The 22,439-nt window shown below is 38.9% G+C and overlaps 4 protein-coding genes across 7 annotated transcripts in view; 3 read left to right on the top strand and 1 right to left on the bottom strand.

Annotated features, from left to right (window-relative positions):
- Positions 1-8,192, top strand: part of shroom2b (shroom family member 2b) — a 30,216-nt gene extending 22,024 nt beyond the window's left edge. For all 3 annotated transcript variants that reach the window (XM_039674122.2, XM_039674121.2, XM_089125028.1), the window contains 5 exons: positions 148-714; positions 2,131-2,619; positions 3,866-4,022; positions 4,244-4,516; positions 7,387-8,192. In XM_039674122.2, coding sequence (XP_039530056.2) covers positions 148-714; positions 2,131-2,619; positions 3,866-4,022; positions 4,244-4,516; positions 7,387-7,659 — 1,759 coding nt within the window. In that variant the 3' untranslated portion in view covers positions 7,660-8,192. The remainder of the gene's footprint in view (positions 1-147; positions 715-2,130; positions 2,620-3,865; positions 4,023-4,243; positions 4,517-7,386) is intronic.
- A 109-nt stretch (positions 8,193-8,301) lies between these two features.
- LOC120480750 (claudin-34) lies at positions 8,302-10,710 on the top strand. Its single transcript, XM_039674125.2, has 2 exons — positions 8,302-8,571; positions 9,536-10,710. The coding sequence occupies exon 2, from the start codon at positions 9,709-9,711 to the stop codon at positions 10,435-10,437; it is 729 nt and encodes a 242-aa protein (XP_039530059.1). The 5' UTR covers positions 8,302-8,571; positions 9,536-9,708; the 3' UTR covers positions 10,438-10,710.
- Positions 10,711-13,798: 3,088 nt separating this feature from the next.
- Positions 13,799-22,439, top strand: part of clcn4 (Cl-/H+ antiporter 4) — a 19,307-nt gene continuing 10,666 nt past the window's right edge. Inside the window, exons 1-5 of one of the 2 annotated variants that reach the window (XM_089124861.1) lie at positions 13,799-14,003; positions 19,903-20,057; positions 20,276-20,375; positions 20,455-20,642; positions 21,741-21,863. In XM_089124861.1, the coding sequence (XP_088980987.1) occupies positions 13,817-14,003; positions 19,903-20,057; positions 20,276-20,375; positions 20,455-20,642; positions 21,741-21,863 (753 nt within the window). In that variant the 5' untranslated portion in view covers positions 13,799-13,816. Of the gene's footprint in view, positions 14,004-18,678; positions 18,840-19,902; positions 20,058-20,275; positions 20,376-20,454; positions 20,643-21,740; positions 21,864-22,439 lie in introns of those variants that run through there. The other variant, XM_039674182.2, reaches the window with a different exon arrangement.
- Positions 15,020-16,537, bottom strand: LOC120480778 (claudin-24). The gene has a single exon (XM_039674169.2). It carries the CDS (start codon positions 16,493-16,495, stop codon positions 15,737-15,739), a length of 759 nt encoding a protein of 252 aa, XP_039530103.2. The 5' UTR covers positions 16,496-16,537; the 3' UTR covers positions 15,020-15,736.

The raw sequence follows: 22,439 nt of genomic DNA, 5'->3' as shown, positions 1-22,439 counted from the left end.
GTGTTGCATTACCGCCTGCGCCCCCTTCTGGATTGGGGTAAATCACCTTGACTGAATGTATTCATTGTCTGACTGTGTCCATAGATTTGCGATGTTCGGGGTGAATACATGTGATATTACACCCCTATTGTAATTTCTTTTTTACAGAGGATCTGGAAGGGAGCACAATCCACTTAACATCTCCGAGCCCATAACAATGAACGTTCTGGAAAGTGTTGCTGTGCCTCTTGCCTCGAACCAGAGACCCAAACCTGACACCAGGCAGCCGGCAACTCTCTCTTCAAATCATCTCCAGGTTCCCACATCAAAGCAACGGATTCCTAAAAACAAAGGTTCTGAACCGCAGAGGTCCGGCAAACCCACACAGCCGGATGTCACGTGCCCTACTAGACCTTCCCAGGAATTTAGGGTTCAGACCTCTTTACCTGAGCCAACTCAAGAGCCCCAAAGACTGACTACTTCACCATGTCCTCCACAACATCTGGAGAGAGACATGCACCTGACTGCTGCACCAGAGGAGGACCAGAGATCAGACAGCGAGGGAACGTTATCTCATACGCCACGTCTTTTAGGTCGTTCCTCTCCCAAGCAGAAAACTGATCTGATGGTAACCTCAGCCAGCAGAACACGTTCTCGTTCTCCTTCTCCTCAGTTCTATCCACAGAGGCTTTCAGATGAACCGCCTGCAACTGTGCAGAAAAAGGACCAATGCAGGTAACTAGAGTTTTAGATACTGATAAGGTTCTGGACATAGTCAAGTCAAGTATATTTATATAGCGCAGATTGCATCAAAGCAGCTTCACAGTATCAATCAAAACATAATAACAATGTTCGTTTCTTAATGGAAAAACATCCATGTTTGGTAGAGCTGATCAATGGTATTACTGATTGGTTCATTAATTTGAGCAAGCCAAAGGCAACAGTGGCAAGGAACCGAAAAACTCCATCAAGTGACCCAATGGTGTCCTAAAACTCCATCAAGTGACCCAATGGTGTCCTAAAACTCCATCAGGTGACCCAATGGTGTCCTAAAACTCCACCAGGTGACCCAGTGGTGTCCTAAAACTCCATCAGGTGACCTAATGGTGTCCTAAAACTCCATCAAGTGACCCAATGGTGTCCTAAAACTCCATCAGGTGACCCAATGGTGTCCTAAAACTCCATCAAGTGACCCAATGGTGTCCTAAAACTCCATCAGGTGACCCAATGGTGTCCTAAAACTCCATCAGGTGACCCAATGGTGTCTTAAAACTCCATCAGGTGACCCAATGGTGTCCTAAAACTCCATCAGGTGACCCAATGGTGTCCTAAAACTCCATCAGGTGACCCAATGGTGTCCTAAAACTCCATCAGGTGACCCAATGGTGTCTTAAAACTCCATCAGGTGACCCAATGGTGTCCTAAAACTCCACCAGGTGACCCAGTGGTGTCCTAAAACTCCATCAGGTGACCCGATGGTGTCCTAAAACTCCATCAGGTGACCCGATGGTGTCCTAAAACTCCATCAGGTGACCCAATTGTGTCCTAAAACTCCATCAGGTAACCCAGTGGTGTCCTAAAACTCCATCAGGTGACCCAATGGTGTCCTAAAACTCCATCAGGTGACCCAACGGTGTCCTAAAACTCCATCAGGTGAACCAATGGTGTCCTAAAACTCCATCAGGTGACCCAATGGTGTCTTAAAAGTCCATCAAGTGACCCAATGGTGTCCTAAAACTCCATCAGGTGACCCAATGGTGTCCTAAAACTCCATCAAGTGACCCAATGGTGTCCTAAAACTCCATCAGGCGACTCAATGGTGTCCTAAAACTCCATCAGGCGACCCAATGGTGTCCTAAAACTCCATCAAGTGACCCAATGGTGTCCTAAAACTCCATCAGGTGACCCAATGGTGTCCTAAAACTCCATCAGGTGACCCAATGGTGTTCTATATACCGGTAAAATACCTGTGTTTCAACCTGAGCTTCCGCATACTGGCTGTTTTCCATTTATGATATACAATCTAAGTAATATACATATGCAATGGTGCTGATGCCCATGGTTCTGGATGATGAATCTGTCATCATTATTGGAAGTTTCACTGCTAAAATTCACGTTTTTAACTCATGGCGAACTTGTCCCCTATTGCAGGAGTAAGACGGAGGAAACATCAGAGCCAAACTCTGCTGGCCGGAAGGTCCCCATACAGATTGTCTGTGCAGAAAACGGTTCAGAGAGGGAAAACAGAAACTATGTGCAATCATCTGCAAGCTCTGAGGTGCCTAAAACTGGCCAACTAAAAAAAACAGATTCTCCAGAGAAATCCAAGTCGCTGTTTAATGCCCACGCCCATCCAGATCCCATCAAAAACACAGAACATCAGACGGTACTGGACAACACAGAGCCGAGAAGCAACGGTTTGACCACACGTTCAGAGGAGGACCTGAAGCGAGAGGAGCTGGCCAGAGACATCATGGGGAAGGACAAGAGTTTGGTGGACATCTTGGATCAGAGTAAGATGAAGACTACGATGGATCTGATGGAGGGAATATTCCCACAGGGGGAGCAGCTCCTGGAGGGAGTGCAGCAGAGGAGGAAAGCCTTCCACAAACAGACGTCTCCCAAAAACACACCGCAGAGGTACACCGTTTGAGATGGAGAGGCGGACGGCACAAAAACATGCTCACATTTCACCTGAAAATCAAAAGAGATCAAAAATCAAAGTTAAAACTATTTTAGTACAATTTAAGAATTGTTTGATTGGGACTTTTTCATGACAGTTAGGCAAATACAAATACTAAGGAGTAGTTAACTTTTAGAAAAACTTTTGCTGATAATTTACTCACCCCCATGTCATCCAAGAAGTCTTTCTTTCTTCAGTCGAAAAGAAATGAAGGTTTTTGATGAAAACATTCCAGGATTTTCTCCATATAATGGACTTCAATGGGGTCCAAACGATTCAAGGTCCAAATGAGAGTTTCAGTGCAGCTTCAAGGGGCTTTAAACGACACCAGACGATGAATAAGGGTCTTATCAAGTGAAACGGGCAGTTATTTAAAAAAATAAATAAAAACTTTTAAGCTTTATAAGCACAAATGCTCGCCTTACTCTGTTCTGTGATGCACGTTCGTGACTCTCCTGTTCGAACTCGTTTTTAAAAAGATTCGTTCATTTTGATGAACGAGTTCGAACAGGAGAGTCACGAATAAATAAAAAATCACTTTTTTTTATTTAGTTTTGAAATGACCGCTCGTTTCGCTTGATAAGACCCTGGTGTCGTTTAAAGCCCTTTGAAGCTGCACTGAAACTCTCATTTCGACCTTGAGCCGTTTGGTCCCCATTGAAGTCCATTATATGGAGAAAAATCCTGGAATGTTTTCATCAAAAACCTTCATTTCTTTTCGACTGAAGAAAGAAAGACATGGACATCTTGGATGACATGGGGGTGAGTAAATTATGAGCAAAAGTTTTTTTTTAAGTGAACTACTCCTTTAAATGCAAAATCTTATCATTACTGTGATGCATCTAAACACTTAACTTTTGAGTTTTCTTGTAATCATTCTGATTGATGACCCTAATCAGATCCTCATTGTATAAGTGATTCTCAATACAATACATTTCGTGCTGATTTAAATTATACATAGATGCTTCATGCTACTTAAATGAAATTATAGCATATTTGAATTATGGTAATGAGCATTTTTTTGAGCATTATCAGTGTGAAAACCTGTACACTACTGCCCTCTACTGACACACACACAATATAACAAGTACAATCAACTTGACTTTAAATCTGTTAAGTTTGAAAACTATGAAACTTTATTTACCTGATGATTTTTCACTGATTTTTTCATTTGAGTGACCCATGGATGTTTGATTTCTGCAGAGTGGAGGACAGTTTGTCTTCGTTAGTGAGCAGTTCGTCATATTACAGCACATCTGCCCCTAAAGCAGAGCTGCTCATAAAGATGAAGGACATGCAGGAGCACATGGAGGAACAGGATTCAGAGGACGAACTTGATTGTGACCTGTCCAACAAGAAGGTAAAAGCTTTATATTCATTATTTTGTTGCATGGTTTTTACTCCAGTTGTGCTGTACTGGTAGCAACAAGACAAAAATACATTGTTGAGAGAAAAAAACATAGATAAGTCACATTATGTGTGAAAAATGTGTTCAACACGTGTGTGTACAAGTTGCAGCATGTTTCAAAAAGCATCACCGTTGACAATTAGATGATCTGGCTGATGTGTTTGTAATTGCAGCAAGAGTTGATTGACAGCTTGAGTAAGAAGCTGCAGGTTCTGCGAGAGGCGCGTGAGAGTCTTCAGGAGGACGTTCAGGATAATAACGCTCTGGGAGAGGACGTGGAAGCCACCGTACAGACCATCTGCAAACCCAACGAGCTGGAGAAGTTTCGCATGTTCGTGGGAGACCTGGATAAAGTGGTCAGTCTCCTGCTGTCTCTGTCCGGTCGACTGGCTCGCGTGGAAAACGCCCTCGACAACCTGGAGGAGGGAACGTCAGCGGACGAGAAGGTAACAGCTAGATGCGTGTATACATTTAAAATCAGTTTTTCTGTAGTTCTTTCAAAGAACGGGAGATTAAAGGGTTAGTTCACCCAAAAATTATACTCACCCTCATGTTGTTCCAACCCCGTAAGACCTTAAGTTGTTTTTGATGAAATCTGAGAGCCGTCTCACTCCTCCATACTAGTCCATAGGCTTCTTGAGGGAATGAAACATGCCGGCCTCGAAAAGTTATTAAAATAGTCCAAGTGACTACAGTGGCTCAATCTTAAATTTATCAAACAACGAGAACACTTTTTGTGCGCAAAAACAACAAAAATTACGACTATTTCACTTTTCGACATTTACTTCTCTGACTGCGAACCATGAAATCCATGGGGAGGAGTCGGATCCAGATCCAACTCCTCCCACCTTACGTACACCTAAACCTAACCAACTCCGCCCCCTGATCCCTAAACCCAACCCTAATCCTTCCCATCTCCACCCCTTGGATCGTGATCCGACTCCTCCCTGTGGATCTCATGTTCTGCATTGAGGTGCTACTGGAGAGCCTCGAATCAGGTTACTAGTTTTTTTTTTGTTTTTTTGTTTTTTTAGGTTACTAGTTTAACTGCATGATCTGTTGTTGTACGTCACACGCATCACACACATGACCAGCGTCGGCCAATAGTGAGCCTACGTGTGACATAGCTCTACGCTATCACACTACGTTAACTGACTACAGGCCCATGGAGAAGGAAGTGAATAGTTGAAATAAAGTTGTTATTTTTGTTTGTTTTTGCGCACAAAATGTGTTCTCGTAAAAATATATTATACTATGGAAGTCAAATAGGACCAGAAACGGTCTGGTTACTAATATTCTTCTAAATATCAGAAAATTAGCTGAATGGATTCGAAAACGGTTAAACCCAACTGTTTAAAGTCCCCGTGAACCGGAAGTTGCAAACGACTTTTCTCCAGTGTTGTGACGTGTTTTCGAGAGAAACGGAATAGAGTGCTGAATTGATGACGTCACTTTGTAGGACAACTCGGAAGCTAGCGGCGCATGGGTTCCCTCGGTCGAAAAGCAATGCATTTTCCCCGTAGACTTTTGGAAAATCTCAAAAAAATAAGATCTGTGCTCAACAAAGAGTTGTGACCCTTACACGTTTTGTCTAGCAAGATAATCTTTACAAGTTAATCCAAAATTGATACATTTTGAAGCCTATATAAAGATTTTAAAAAACACAATCAGACACAATAAAGTTTAAAAAACCACAAGCAGGTTATAACTGGTGTGTGCTATGTCATAGATCAAAACGTGAAAATATTTAGAGGCTCTGTTCACCACAGACCTTATTTCAGGCGATTTAGCAAAAACACATTCAAAAATTCCATAGGCTTTTAATAGAGCGAGGGAACCGTAGTGCTAAAATGCTAACTCGCTTCCGTGTTTTGGCCTACAGAGTGACGTCGTAACTTCGGCACTCTGTTCCGTTTCTCTCGAAAACACGTCACAACACTGGAGAAAAGTCGTTTGCAACTTCCGGTTCACGGGGACTTTAAACAGTTGAGTTTAACCGTTTTCGAATCCATTCAGCTAATTTTCTGATATTTAGAAGAATATTAGTAAACAACCAGACCGTTTCTGGTCCTATTTGACTTCCATCGTATAATATATTTTTACGAGAACACATTCTCTTAAGAGCCTAAGTCCCGCCCCTCCGCTTCCGGCTCACGGGACCTTATTTCGGAAAAAATATGAATGGTAGTCAATGGCGAGAGACAACTTATCTTTTTATTCCGTCTGAACTGTGCCCTCAATTACACATATGATGTTTGTCAATTTAAAAGATAATTCTGAAAGTCAAAAACGTCGCAGTTTGTCATACAACAGAAGAGTAACATTTAGTTTTATGTGAAAATCGCTCTATGAACTACATCTCCCGGGAAGCGAAACGAGATCCGCTGCTCGTGTGTGTGCGGTCTGGTACAAAACACTCAGGCATGACGGCGTAACGTTACGATTATAACGTAAGACTGTAGAAACAATGACAGACAGACTCAGTAAAGTTAGCTTCAGTCATTGAGAGAAAATGTGCGCCTTTGGGGTTTGTAGTCTTTGTAATTACGTATTTTCACAGTCTTATACCTCAACGGTTTTACATCAAACTGCGACTTTCTCTACTTTAAAATGTATCTTTTAAATTGACAAACATCATATGTGTAATTCAGGGCACAATTCAAACCAGATCATAATATTTGTTGTCTCTCGCCATTGACTACCATTCAATATTTTTCCGAAATAAGGTCCCATGGTGGTCGACCGGAAGGGGAGGGACTTCGGCTCTCTATACTTAATGAGGCAAAATAGTGGGCGTGGCTTTTTTTTCCAACTAGCACCTTTGGATCTAGAAAAATGGGTGTTTCATTCTGAAATGGAGGATGACGCAAGTTTACACACGCTGTCAATCAATGCTCACTCAGCGCTCGCAAACACACAGCAGCTGTCAGTTGGAGGGACGTGGTTATTGATGTTAAGGAGACACCCAAACCGTAAAGCCTCATCGGGCAAGGTCCTCCAATGCTGAGAGGAGGGGCATTTTAAAAATTTGATTTAAGATCACAAAGCCAAACATTTTTTTTTTGTGTGGATTGACTTGCATGTATGAATTGTTGACCACAAAACGATCAATTTATGCAAACAAAGTATGGTCAATTTTGATTTCATGGGGACTTTAACTCTGGAGGCGTTGTAAAATGGGCCGATTTCCCAAAAAAAGTGGAGTATCCCTTTAATTGGGGCATTTTAAAATTAGTTATACCAGAGTGAGAGAGAGAGAAAAAAAGACATTTTAAGACTGATTTGTAGAATAAAAACTCACGTGTTTTACTTTCAGCACACTTTGACCGAGAAACGCAAACTGCTGATTCGCCAGCACGAAGATGCCAAAGAGCTGAAGGAAAACTTGGACCGAAGAGAGCGGCTGGTTTATGAGATTCTGGCCAGTTACCTCAGCGAAGAGCGTATGCAAGACTACCGGCACTTCGTCAAAATGAAGTCTGCACTTATTATTGAGCAGCGCAAACTGGAGGATAAGATCAAACTGGGTGAAGAGCAGCTCAAGTGTCTGAAGGACAGTCTGCCGCTGGACCAGAGACTTCTGTACTGAGCGGATGCATGACCACACGACCCCATAAGCAGATTTCAGATCTGTGCGTGTGCATTGGATAGATTTATTTTGTTCAAGATCATTCTGATAGTCATAGAAATGCTTTGAACAGCTTTCATGGATATTTAAGTCCATTCACGTTTTCAGGGACGTGCTGTCTAAAGGTTTTTAAGGATCTCTTTTAGTCCGTATTAAGGTTTTTGTACCTATACGCTAATTAATTTTGCTACTGAATGCTAATGGTGCTATTAACAAAGGTTTCTACCACATTAGATCTGCTTGTTCTAGTTTTCCACACCGATTTGACTCATTTCAGTGTAAATGTTTTAAACTTTCCTGTTTGTTTGTTTTTTTACTTAATGAAATAATGAAGGGAGCTTCAGAATATCTCGTATGTAAAATATTCTTTCAATCTCTTGATTTCTGGCCCATATCCCACTGTGAACCGGAAGAGTCTTTATTGCAGGTCATAGATGCGCTATCAGTGCTGAAATACATTTGGAATTAAAATAAAAATATTTATATACTGCAAATTTGCGGTTTAGTTCTTGGACGGGTCGTTCATCTGGTTTACATCACACTTGCCATTTGGAAATGATTCACAAACATTTTCACAGTAGTTTTTATTGAATTTACAGTATATTATTAATGAGTTGTTCAATGTTGTATAACTCATTCTGAAGCCTCACCCACACTTTATGATTTTATGAGGCGCTTTTTCCAATATGATGCATTCGAATTCCTCATTGGTTTGATTTTACGATTGGTGAGCCGTGGTCAATCATTCACAGAAACATATTCACGGACTTGTTTACACTGGATTTCTGGGCTAAAGGAAGTGGAGTTTTACACCGTTTCCAGTCCAACGCTGAGCGTCGAAACGAGGAGATTCATGGATCACTGGAACATGTGGTAATACGATCAGTTTTTCATTTTCACTTATTTAAAAGGTTATTTAGATTTTATGTGTATTGATTGTGGATATTTTAAAACATGATTTCAAACATCTTGACAGAACCATGTTTTGAAATCAGTGAAAAGTGACCATAAATACATTTATAGCCTATTGTTAGAAAAGATTAATATTTCAAATAAATTATGTTCTTTTTAATTTTCTAATCATCTGTGAATCTTGACTAAATGTATCATGGTTTAGGCAAAAAAAAAAAAAAATGAGCAACTGTTTTCCACATAATCATAAATGTTTCTTGACCATCAAATCATCATCACTCTCAGAAAAAAAGGTACAAAAGCTGTCACTGGGGCGGTACCTTTTCAAAAGGTACACTTTTATACCTAAAGGGTGCATATTGGTACCTTCATGGTACATACCATGGTATTTCATGCTATTTATACCATTAAGGTACCAATGTGCACCCTTTAGGTACAAAAGTGTACCTTTTGAAAAGGTACCGCCCCAGTGACAGCTTTTGTACCTTTTTTTCTGAGAGTGAAGGATTATGTGACTCAGAAGACTGGAGTAATGATGCTGATAAGTGATAATACCGCTTTGATCACAGGAATAAATTACAAAACAGCCATTTTTTAAATTGTAATAATATTTAACGTTTTTTACTGAGTTTTTTTTATCAAATAAATGCAGCCTTGGCTTGGAGACCAGAAGAGACTTCTGACGTCTGACCTGTAGTGTAAATAATTCATTTGATGAACACCAGGGTTATCTTCGTGAAATACTACTAGCTATTTTGTTTTGACTCATGAGTAATAATTAATAAACCTATTATTTATGTATGTGTATATAGGCCTATATACTGTATATAGGCTATGTGTGTGTATATACAGTATGTACACATGCATAACACACGCATATATAAATATGTGTGATCTCTGATCTCTGTCTGTCTCTTTGTCTCAGAGGGAAGTGAGGTTTGTTTGCCAGGTTACTTGGAGACATTGGTAAGTTAAACCCACAACACTCCTGGAGTCGCTGTGAACTCCATTAAGACCCATTCAACGCTTTCAGAGAAGACGAGGCTCTTCAGGATGGATGTTTGTCACATTAAGGAGACTGAATCTGAAGTCTAAAGCATGCCTTATCTCGTCCACACGGCGCATGCGCAGTTCGTGGCTCTCTGGCTCGGGACGGTCGGCTGGATTCTCATTATCGTGACCCTCGGGCTGGTGGAGTGGCGGGTTTGGGAAGTATCTGACCAGTCAGTCATCACTTCAGGTCTGGCATGGGTGGGTATTTGGAGAGTTTGTTTTTATAGTCACGTTCTGGTCTTATCCGACAATCAGATCATGTTCTGTCAGAGGATTGGTTTGTTGGAGTCGTTCACGCCACCTGAAATCGCATCGGCTCAGGTGCTCCTGATAGTGGCTCTGATTCTTGGGCTCATTGGAAACGCTAGCGTCGTTTACGGCCTCAGGAATATTTACTTCGGACTGAACACGTTTAAAGCCATCAGACTGGCGTTTTACACCGGCGGGTTTCTGTTCATCCTGACCGGAGCGGCCGCGCTCGTGCCCGTGTGCTGGAATCTCCACTCGGTCATTAACAATCAGACTATAATATTCCCAGCAGAGTTCCTCATGCCTCCCGCTCCGGCGAAGCAGCACATCGGACCCGGTATCATCGTGGGGATTTTTGCATCCACCCTGTTGGTCTGTAGCGGGGTGGTCTTTCTGTCCTACAGGTTCCCAGTTGTGCTGGAGGCCAAAGTGAGGCCCTCGTGGCCCGGAGAAGGATACTCGGGGACCCGTGTGAACCGCCAGGGAATTGACAATCTAGCTTTCCAAACGCAGAACAACAGTTAACTCTTCCTTTTGAACCCCAAATCTTTTTTTATGTTAAAAATTGAGTGTTTCATCAGGACTATTGTCGCACTTGAACCACGAATACTCACACACACACACATTATGCATAGACTAAAAATGCAAGAAAATGCACCCAAAAATTAGTTAATAATGTTACATGCAAAGTGACATATTTCAAGCCTTTATTTATGGCTTACAGCTTATGAAAACCCCAAATTCAAAATTTGAATATTGTGAAAAGGTTTTCATAAGCTGTGAGCCATAATCTTCAAAATTATACAGCCCATTCTCACTCCCAAGGCGTCACCTAACTGACGCCTTGGGAAGCATTTGGACATGCTTCAATATCTGACGCTTTAGGCGCCCTTTAGCGTCAGTTAGATGACGCCCTAGGATCGCGTGTACCCTACCCCCACCCCACACCTAAACCTAATCGCGTCCTCTAACTGACGCTTTCCTTTAGCGTCAGTTAGATGACGCCGTAGGATCGCGTCATGTAAGTGACGCTAAAGGACGCCTAAAACGTCAAATATTGAAGCATGGTCAAAGGTGACGCCTTGGGGTGAGAATGCGTTGAATTATAACAAAGGCTTGAAATATCTCATGTTGCATGTAATGAGTTTATATAATATATTAGTTTCACTTTTTAAGTTGAATTACTGAAATAAATGAACTTTTGCACAATATTGTAATTTTTCCAGTTTCGAGTTGCTGGCAAGCTCTACTGGTTGAGCTACAGGAATATTTTTTGAAATTACATTTAAGTATGGAATAATTGATGTTACACGTGAAGAAGTAAAAATGCTTTTTATGTACTTTTCCCAGTTTGAGAGATCTCAGTCATTTATTTGTAGGCTATGCACACAATTGTTTGTTTTTTAACGTATGAAATATAATTTTGAAAGATAAGTTGCTGTCTAATATAACGCTCTTAAGCAGATGAAGTTACAGCATATCCTTATAAGCAATTCTGTGTACAGGATTTTGGTCCAATAATTAAAACCTGCAGTTTTAAATTAATTTAAATAGAAGAAATTGACTGGTCATCCAATATTTTATATCTTTAACACACTCTGTCAACGTGAATAATTTAGAGATTTCATCTGGCTGTTATGAAATATGAAACAGTGGAAACTAAATTTGTATATTGAAAACAGCAAAGGGCCCAAAACAGACGCTTGTGGCACTCCATAATTTACTGGTTAACTTGGATAATTCCCTGTTCAAATAAACAAAATGGTAACGATACCTTAATGCCTGTCACTGAATTATAGTCAATCTAAGAGTATTTTATGATCGAACGCTTTACTAAGATTAAGTAAAACTATTGAGATGCAGTCAGATTTAAGTCATTTTTTAATTTTTAACGAGTTTCTGTGCTATGATGAGGCCTGAATCGGGACTGAATTTTTTTCATAGATGTTATTTTGCCGGAAGGAATTGAGTGGAGACAACTTTCAAGTATTTAAATGGAAGATTTGAAATATGTCTGTAATTTGCCAACTGATTTGGATCTAGTCTTTTCGTAAGAAGGCTTAATATTGAGCAATAATATTAATTTAGAGGCTCTTCTCAGCATGCTCTGAGTATGGGTATTGGATCTAATAAACATGTTGTTGCATGGTTTTGTAAAGCTGCCATTCCTTTTGTGGATATGCGAGGCTGAATCATAAAACATTGTCAAATAATTGTATTTCTGATGCTTTAGATTTTCTCAAGAAGTCATTATCTGATTATAATCCCAAAGTCATGAGCACAACTACATTAAACTCCAGTTCGACTGTAAGTTCATTACTGTAAAAAGAAGATAAAAGCATGGACAGGGACTTATGAGACAGGCTGTAATCCTGATGATCAAAAGACAATGAAGGAATTAAGGGGATTAATTCTTTTATCTTTCTTTGCTTGATCGTGCAGGAACATTGTGATCATCGAAGGGATTTTTGTAACAGTAATTGTTGGGTAAGAAGCTTCACGTAGACATAAGCTCGTCCACACTGAGAGAACAAATTTTATTTCATGTATCTTTATTGTAAAATGCTATACCTTTATTATTGTTGTTGCGACTGGAGTTCTGGTGCCGGTCCTGGACGCGCGTCATCGAGGGGCGGAGGCGCTGGCGTCGCTCCACGGCTGGTGTGGATCTCACAGATCGGCCTCTCGACCTCTCTCATGTGAACTCGCGCGGAGGATGGCAGTGGCAGGGCACGTGAACCGCTCTCCAGAACATCACTACACTAATTGTTAGACTGGAAGTGCAGTCTGTGCCAAAGCAGTTCTTTCTGAGGTCCACATTGTGCCAAGACCGATGGCAGCTGAACAAAAGGCCTCTCTTACGCACGTCAGAACCAAAAACAAGCACAGTCAACCCAGATTTCTGTTCACAACTCCAATAATACAGTCATTTAGATTCCTGGAGCTCGAAGAAGGATGCACTGCACTGGCGATGACAAAGTCCAATGCAAGGACTGTACACCTCCTCACGCAACATTATTCAGCATGCTGTTAAATTAGCATCATTAAGACATGAAAATTCATCTTGCATGTTAAAATCTTATTGTGTACGTATTTAGGCTGTGCAATGATTAATTGCGATTAATCGCATCCAAAATACAAGTTTGTGTTTACAAAATGTGTGCTGTGTATAATTATTTTGTAGGCTATATATAAATGCATGCATGTAAGAATTATTTGCACGTAAATACTGTATATAAATAAATACATAATCTATATTATGTATAAATATATAAACATTTTCTTTGTATATGCATATGTGTGTGTATTTATACAAAATAATTATACACAGCACATACATATATTATGTCAACACAAACTTTCATTTTGGATGCGATTAATCGCAATTAATCTTTGCACAGCCCTAAAACACCCTGCAATCGTCTTTATGATATAATACATTTGAATCCTTAAGTGTTAAATTGAAAGAAATAATTTTGTACTTAGTGTACTTTTTATCCAGAAATATAGGTCCAACTATGCTAAAGTGGAACTATTGCAAGAATACACTTGAAATATTTTGCATTTAAAGATTGATATTATACTAATACATTAATGTGATAATGTGTTTGTTTGTCAGTCGTAAAAGTGTTTTAAATACACAAATTTTAACTAGTATTGCTTGTTTTAGAGATATTTTCAACATGTTCATACAACATATATGCAATTCAAATAAATTTAGTCTTGAGTGTAGGTAATTGTTCAATCTCACTGGAGAGATCATGACTTGGAGGATGTGTTTCATCCACACGACACGGCTCATTATCATAAAGGAAGTGGGCATGAATCCGTCGGCACCATGTGCTCCTGACAGTGAAGAAACCTTTGTATGTAAAAGATGGCAAGATTAGCATGCAACATTATAATGAGTCCATTGTGGAAAGACAACAATGAGAACTTTCATCTGACAGCAGAACCTCTGAGAAGATCCGATCCACGCAAACACAGCATTACAACGTTTCAGACTCGAGGCCGAAGAGATTTATTAGAAGTACATGATCAAACACACATTCCTCCCGCAGAACTGGGCTTGAACCCATCAGGACACACAGGTCAGAGATCACACACTCAAATGGATATCTTTTATATAATGATGTCTTGTGTAATGAAATTTTATCTCAGTGAAGAAAACATGTTGAACACCCTCGCCACTTTATTAACATTGTTCTTTCAAGTTATGCCGAACAAGATTAAAAGTAATGTCCCTTCTGAGATAGTTGATGAAATTATACTGCACATTTCATCATCATATACTCAAATCTAGATCTGTTTTTATAAATCTCGCATTATATTTGATTTTTTTTTTTTAACATTTTTTTTTTTACATATTGAAGGGGAATTTAAAAGTCTGAGAGGAACTTGGAAAATCCATTTTTAAACTTGGAAATTATATATAAATTAAATACATATATAACATTTACATGAAAAATGTTAAACTAAAATACTGCATTAATATTTTTTTGAAAAAAATAATATATGAAGAGTTCAGATGCAAAAGCCTCTAAATGCCATTTGAAATTTTCTTCTTTAATGATGATTTTTGTCAAGCTTGTATATTTAAGTTCAGTAATTTCACTTAAATGGCAATGATAATTACCTATTAATTGTTATTTAAGTGAAATTACTGAACTTAAATATACAAGTTTGACAAAAATCATCATTAAAGAAGAAAATTTCAAATGGCATTTAGAGGCTTTTGCATCTGAACTCTTCATATATATATATATATACACGCATATACACACACTCTAAAAAATGCTGGGTTGTTTCAAAGTTTATATTTGGGTCAAATATAAACAAACCCAAATGTTGGGTTAAAATGCAATTAAAAATGTAAAGGTGAAAGTTGAAGTTAAAATTTGAAATTGAATTTTTAACCCAACATTTGGGTTTGTCCATATTTTACCCAGCATTGTTTATGTAATTTAATGCGATTTTTTACTAGTCTCATGAGCTTTGTATATCTCACTGCATTTTAAAATAGTCTTTCTTTTATGATCCTCACAAGCAATATTGTCAAAAAACATATAAAGTTGATTTAAAAATGAAAACCTCTCCACACATCACATGACAAAAACATTGCGCTGATTTATTGACTGATCATCACAACTTTGACTCCATATAATCTCTCATTCACTCACTCTCAGTGCTTTAAAATATAAAAACAGACAAACTGACAAAGCTTGCGGCTGGTTTTTCATGGCAATATTTGGATAATTAGCATAAAATTGTCTTGATATATATAAATGACCTTATAGTCATAAAAGTGCACTTTCTTGGAAAGTTTGCATATTTCATTTTCATGATTAGTAAACTGTTTCTCATTAGAATCACATTCACATGTGCAGATCTGGCTAAATAACATGATTTGCAACAGTACTGATGATTTATAATCAAAATTAAGGGTAACGCTTTACAACAAGGTTCCGTTTGTTAACATTAACTACATTTAACATGAATGGTTCATTTCAACATTTACTGATACATTATTAAAAAGTTAATATTATATTTAATAGACACCTGAGCTGGCATGAACTAAAAATAGTTGTATTTTTCATAGGCTATAGCATTAACAAAGATTAATGCAAATTACTAGTTAAATAATATAGGACCATATTGTAAAGGGTTACCAATCTGATAAAAAATAAAAAAAAAAATAAAAACGTAAATAGCAGCATTTATTTACAATCAACTCACATATCAATAGAGACCATTGAATAATTATCAGTGCAGCAAAACATTAGTTGAAGCAAAACTGTGCCATGTGTGTTTAACGGGCCATGTCTCACACATACTCTGTCGTCCGGCGTGATGGAGATCGCTGTGGACGCGTAATGCGCGCTCTGTTTAGCGGTATAGACTGGTGTAACGGGCACGTTTCCTCTCGCAGATACAAGCAAGAGGTGACCAACAAGACACCAGCCAGCACATGCAAACAGCCAGCGGTCCATCCGAAGAAGAGCGCGTCTCCAAACTCCCAGCGAGGAACCACGCTCGGCACGCTCTCGTCGAAGAAGCGCAGGACCGTCAGGTGCGCCACGTACGACACGGGCACGAGCCCGAGCACTCCTGCAACGAAGCCAAAGATCCCACCGAGCATTTTCAGGGTCCGCTTGGCCTCGAAGTTCTCAGTGCGCCTGCAGCTGTTCACCAGGTAGATGCCCGGGATGGAGAAGGACAGGCCGATTAAACCTGCAACCACCGTTGCGCACATCAGGATCCTGGCGAGGCGAATATCAGGAGGGAGACCCAGCAGACTGTCGTACGGCCTGCACTCGGTGACCCCGAGATCATGCACCACACATGTCCCCCACAAGCCCAGCTCGAAGCTCTCCGTGGGCAGGAGCTCCGTGGACAGCGTGAGCCAGCGGGGCATGGCGGTGGTGAGAAGCGAACACAAGCAGGCGGCCAGCGAGAAACACACACCCAGCAGCTCCAGAGCACACACTCCAGGGTCCATGACCACCTCTCCTCCTCCTCCTCTTCCTCTAGTCAGTGAGTGAGGAGTGACATGAGTGTTTGCTGAGGAGTCGCCGCGCGTCATCTCTCGCGTCAGGTGGGCAGACGCGCGCGCTCTCTCTCTCTCTCTCTCTCTCTCAACACACACTCTGGCACAGACATTCAGTGCGTCAAATAATGTTTTGCACCGATGTCAGTGACTTGAGTGGAGTGGGATTGGATAAAAGGCGTAAAGATAGAGCAAGTCTCAAATTTTAAATACCTAGGGTACAATCATTGATAAACTTTCCTTCCAAGACAATGTGGATTGTATAGGCTACATACGAAAACTAGACAGCGTTTAAGTCTACTTAGGAAGTTAAGAAATTCTGACATTGAAAGGAGGATCTTGTTTATAGATCAATGATTGAAAGTGTTTTAACTTATAATAGCCTATGGTAATCTTACAGTGAAACAGAAGATTAAACTAACACGAGTAGCCTAATCAATGAAGCAAATAAGATCATCGCCCAAAAACAGAGCACATTACAAGAGCTTTTTACATTTTTTTTTTTTTTTTTTTTTTGAGAAAAGGGCATTATCAATATATCCTTCCTTCGGGGCACAGGCTGCTACGTATACCGCTTGCTAAGAGGAATATTTATAAGAGGTCATTTGTTCCGTTGGCGGTGACTGTTTTAAGCTCGATTCTCAATTGAGGTGATTTTTATGTGAATTTTTTTGAACATTGTAAAGGTCTCCAGGTCGAGTGCCCTTGAGAGTCACCAGGGGGCACTCCACACCAGATGTTCATGTTTCACTCACAACCACATTTCCCAGAACTCACTGCCCAGACTCATCAGCACTCATCTCATTCACCTGGTTCTCATTGTCTTGTTCAGTTCACACTATTAAAAATACTTTGTGTTCTCGTTCACTCACCGTGAAGTCCTGTTTTACTGTTAGTTACAATTGGATTTATGCACAGCTGCACTACTTCCTGAACTTAAGCCAGCTCCTTGTTTCCTGTCTGCCATCATTGAACAAATTGATTTATTCAGAAGTGCCTGACCTCAGTAGTCACGGCAACAATAATCAGAGCCGAGGGCATTGCTGCCAGCTACAGCATGGCACTACGTAACTCATCGGATGACCCTGTGTTTCTTTTGGGGGACTTCAACAACTGTGAACCATCTGCGTTTTTGCCGAATTTGGTACAGTATATAACTTGTCAGATGAGATGGAGCAAAACCCTGGTCAATGTTTTGGTAATGTGGCTGGTGCTTATGTACCAAGTTTCCACCCACCAGGTCGGACTCGTTCATAAATCTCTATATAAAGGCTAGATGTCTTAAGGCGGAGTTTCTATCGTCATCACCGGCGGCCATCTTGTCACAGCTGATGTAAGATGAGTGGTCAACACGAACACAAATACTCTTATCTCGTTGAAATCTTGACGGATTTACAAACGGTTTGGTTTCTGACTAACGTTATTAACGTGGCTATAATTATCTGGATGTTTATTTATTTATACACTTATTATTCATAAGTATGCTGTCATAACTACATCTCTGACTATTATAACAAACCAAACCGTTTGAAAATCGGTAGAAAATTGAGCAAGTTATGGTTATTTTAATAGTACATGTACCATTAACACAATGTAACGAGTGAGCGAGCTGCCTGTGACAAGATGGCCGCTAGGTGTAGACGTCGACCTCTATTGGCCAGCAGCGTGGACGAGATATCTAGCCTTTATATCTATGGTTCAGATCATAATGTCATCCACCTCCTTCCTAAATACAGACCGATGCTAAAAAGGACTGAACCTGTCATTCAGCAGGTCCAGTCATGGACTAAAGATTTAATTGAAAAACTCAACTGTTTATATTGTCTTACATTTTTCATCCAAAAGTTGTTTATTAAATGTAAAATATTTTGGTTTCTTTTTATGTATACGGTATTTTCCAAATAAATTGATTTGCAAAATGAACTGTTATTCTTAATAACTTCCAAAATGTAATTTTGAAAATAAAAAAGCGCTTCAAATACGCATATCGTACACACTCCAGTTTCCTGGCTTTCGGAATCTTTCTATTGTTTTCTCTTTTTTTTCCTAGAAGGACCGTATGGATGTCACGGATGGATTTGATACTGAGATTTGAAACTTGATTTCTACTGTGCAACATATCAGAAAGCGTCCTTCCTTAGTTTTGAATGCAGTTTAATAGCGTAATCTGTTTTGTTTTGTGTCTCTGCGCTGTCATTGCGCTGCGCTGACGTTCACGCACGCGCAGTGTGCGCGTATAGACGCCGTGACGTCATCACTGTATGTCGCCGTCCTGTCCTGCTGCATCAGATTAATCTGATGTTTATGATGGATAAACACCTCAAAACATCACTGCATCTCTGATCTTAGTACTCGGACAGCGATATGGCGGAGGCAGATGGTGAGATTTGTGTTTGAATGATCAGAATCATCGTGCACCTGTTCTGTGTGACATTCGTGTCATCATTACGGGTGTGTTTTGATGCATGCTGGGTCTTTCAATCATGTTAGTTTATTCAAGGATGTGTGTTTTAACATGCTACTGTCACATCACCTGTGGAGTCTGAGGAATATTACTGTAAGGCCTCTGCGTGCACCCTTTCTGTTGTGTGTTTTTTTCTTATATTGTGATGAATAAATTGTTCATGACCAAACCAAATGTTATACAGCCAAACAGCTACTGTAATATATGACAACTAAACGATATTGCGAAAACTAGACATTGACAGTGGCATTCATTAATATATAACTATACTTTGTGATTATATGTTTATGTGTATGAATATTATTATATAGTATGTGTACACACACATATACAGTATATATTTATCTGCATATGAATACATATATGTTTGTCTGTTTTTATATTAGTATTTTATAGAAATACAGACTTTTTATGGTATAATATACAGTAATGGTATTAATATATATATATATATATATATATGAAGAGTTCAGATGCAAAAGCCTCTAAATGCCATTTGAAATTTTCTTCTTTAATGATGATTTTTATCAAACTTGTATATTTAAGTTAAGTAATTTCACTTAAATTGCAATGATAATTACCTATTAATTGTTATTTAAGTGAAATTACTGAACTTAAATATACAAGTTTGATAAAAATCATCATTAAAGAAGAAAATTTCAAATGGCATTTAGAGGCTTTTGCATCTGAACTCTTCATATATTGATGTGTGTGTGTATTGCTACAGTATTTTATAAGAATATGCATTTCATCAGCTGCATGTTGTTGCAATATATACTGAAATATTCACTTTCATAAATGTTTTATTTTATTTTAAATAAACGCTTAAGCATACGTAAAAAAAATACATATTAACTGAATGTTTTTCTCATATGAAGTGCATATTTCTTCAATAATATCCCAGATACACCATGTGAATTTGGATGAGTGAATGTCCAGGTTGTGTGTGTTTGCTAATATACGCGTTGTTTGTGCGCAGGGACCTGCAGTGCGACTCCCACCGAAGAGATGAACGGCGCCGGGAACCTGATGGACTTCCTGGACGAGCCGTTCCCAGACGTCGGCACTTATGAGGACTTTCACACCATCGACTGGCTGAGAGAGAAGTCCAGAGACACGGACAGACACCGCAAGGTAAAACACCCCGGCAGACGCTGATATTGTGACACACGGTCAGTTTCTATTTTTGTAGCAGGGGTTTTGAATGTTGGTAATTGCATCCCTTCTATGCCATAAATTAGGATGTTAAATATTGAATTTTAGCCTCCAAACTAAAAAATAAATAAATAAATTGTTCCTGGAGCAATAACTGAACATGCATTTGAATCATCAGGTTGTGTGTGTGTTTCCAGATCACCAGTAAGAGTAAAGAGTCCATCTGGGAGTTGATCAAGAGTTTGCTGGACGCCTGGTCAGGATGGCTGGTGATGCTTCTGATTGGCCTGCTGTCAGGTGAAGAGACACGCCCACTTATGATGACATCACTGGCCAAAATACTTAACATTCTACACATGTGTCTCATCTAACACAGGCACGCTGGCCGGAGTGATTGATCTGGCTGTGGACTGGATGACGGATCTGAAGGAAGGAGTGTGTTTGTCTGCGTTCTGGTACAGTCACGAGCAGTGTTGCTGGACGTCCAACGAGACAACCTTCGCCGACAGAGACAAATGTCCTCAGTGGCAGAAATGGGCTGAACTGATGACGGGATACACAGAGGTAGAACGAGGAATACGGCAAAACTCATTTTTAAGCAATTTTCTTTTTTGGTGCATTTATCCCAAGCCTGCATATGGCTTAGTGAAATGGTTAAATCACAAAGGTTGTGTTCATTTCCATCAAAATCAAGTTCCACTGTAATTATGATTATTATTATTAATAAAATAACATAATATTTAATTATACTAGATTTTTTATTTTTACAGTTCACATATAAAAAATGAAAATGTTTAAAAAAATGTTAAAATATTTTTATTTGGTAAACAAACAAACTTTTATTTTTTTTAAATCACATTTTTAATCGCAATCTCAATTTTTATCTGAAAAATAAATCTTAAATATTAGATTTTTTTAATTTCACATTTCTTGTTTTGTTTAATATTTAGTAATAATTTTTTTGTTTGTAATTTTTAATATTTTTTTATTTTTTGTAGTATTTTTTTAGTAATAAATTCTAATAATGATATATTTATTATTAATTATATCTTATTATGTTTATTATAAATAATAATTTAATTATATATATATATATATATATATATATATATATTATATTTTATATATAAATATATTTATATTTATAATATATATATATTTAGAATTTAATTTTATTATCATTACTATTATTATACATTGACATTTAATCACAAATATTTTTTTCAAATTATGTGGCACTTTTTATCAGATAAAATGATATTTTCCTCTTATATCGTGCAGCCGTAGGCTGTGTTCGAATCGCCCCCTATCCCCTTATTCACTATTCTCCACATTAGTCCATTAATATAGTTAACTTTTAGGAAGTAAATGTAATCGAGTGAGTGAATTCAGATACATTCGGCGTGTGACTATCACAGTGCATTATGGGTATTATTCTCTAGCCATTGAGTTGAACGGTTGTACGCTTTGTTATTGCAGTGCAATTGCTGTTTCCTCAAATAGTGCCTATCTATCAAAGGGTATAGGGAGCAATGTCCCTAATATTCTCTTATATGTATATATATATTATTTATATATATGCTGGGCTGTATGTAAAGCACTTTGTCCAGCGTGTGTTGTTTTTAAATGTGATTGATTGATATTCTGGTATATCTGTGTCAGGGCGCTGGAGTGTACGTGCTGAACTACTTCCTGTACGTGCTGTGGGCGCTCTTCTTCTCCTTCCTGGCCGTGTCTCTGGTGCGAGTGTTCGCGCCGTACGCCTGCGGATCAGGAATACCTGAGGTACTCGACTGAGCGCAGCTTATGCAAATGAGATGTTATGGTGCATGCAAGTCCTCCTGGGAAGTCGTGTTTCTGAGGTGGGAAGTCGGAGTGAGATGGCGGTGAACTTTCTCTTTATTAATTGCACATAGATACAGCAATGCTCTTAAACCCTAGTGCTAGAAAATGAAGAACAAAGAAATGTGCATCAGGTGTGCTTTGCTTTTGATGTATTTAAGTAGTTTTTGAAGCCATCGTTACATATTACATTGCGTACAGATGCACCAATATCAACATTTTGGCCGAAACCGATAATTCTTTATGTTTCATAACCGATATATTGAAATCCAAATTTGTATATAATTTTTGAGATTGTGGTTACAAAAACAAAAGTCACCATTAAAAGCCATATCCCAAAATGATGTTCTGATTATAACGTTATGTAGCCGATATGTCAGACTTGCGTTGAACTGTATTTTCCTTTTTGATGTGATTCAAATCATATTTAAAGCAATTCAAAACCAATCATGTTGAACCGTGTGCATCTGAAGTGACTCAGCTGAAGGAAATAATACATTATTTTTCATCTTTAATATA

The sequence above is a fragment of the Pimephales promelas genome, chromosome 21 (assembly GCF_988280905.1).
Source record: "Pimephales promelas chromosome 21, fPimPro1.hap1.1, whole genome shotgun sequence".
Classification (NCBI taxonomy): Eukaryota; Metazoa; Chordata; class Actinopteri; order Cypriniformes; family Leuciscidae; genus Pimephales; species Pimephales promelas.
Note: the sequence above shows the minus strand (reverse complement) of the source record. Positions and strands in the feature narration are given on the sequence as shown.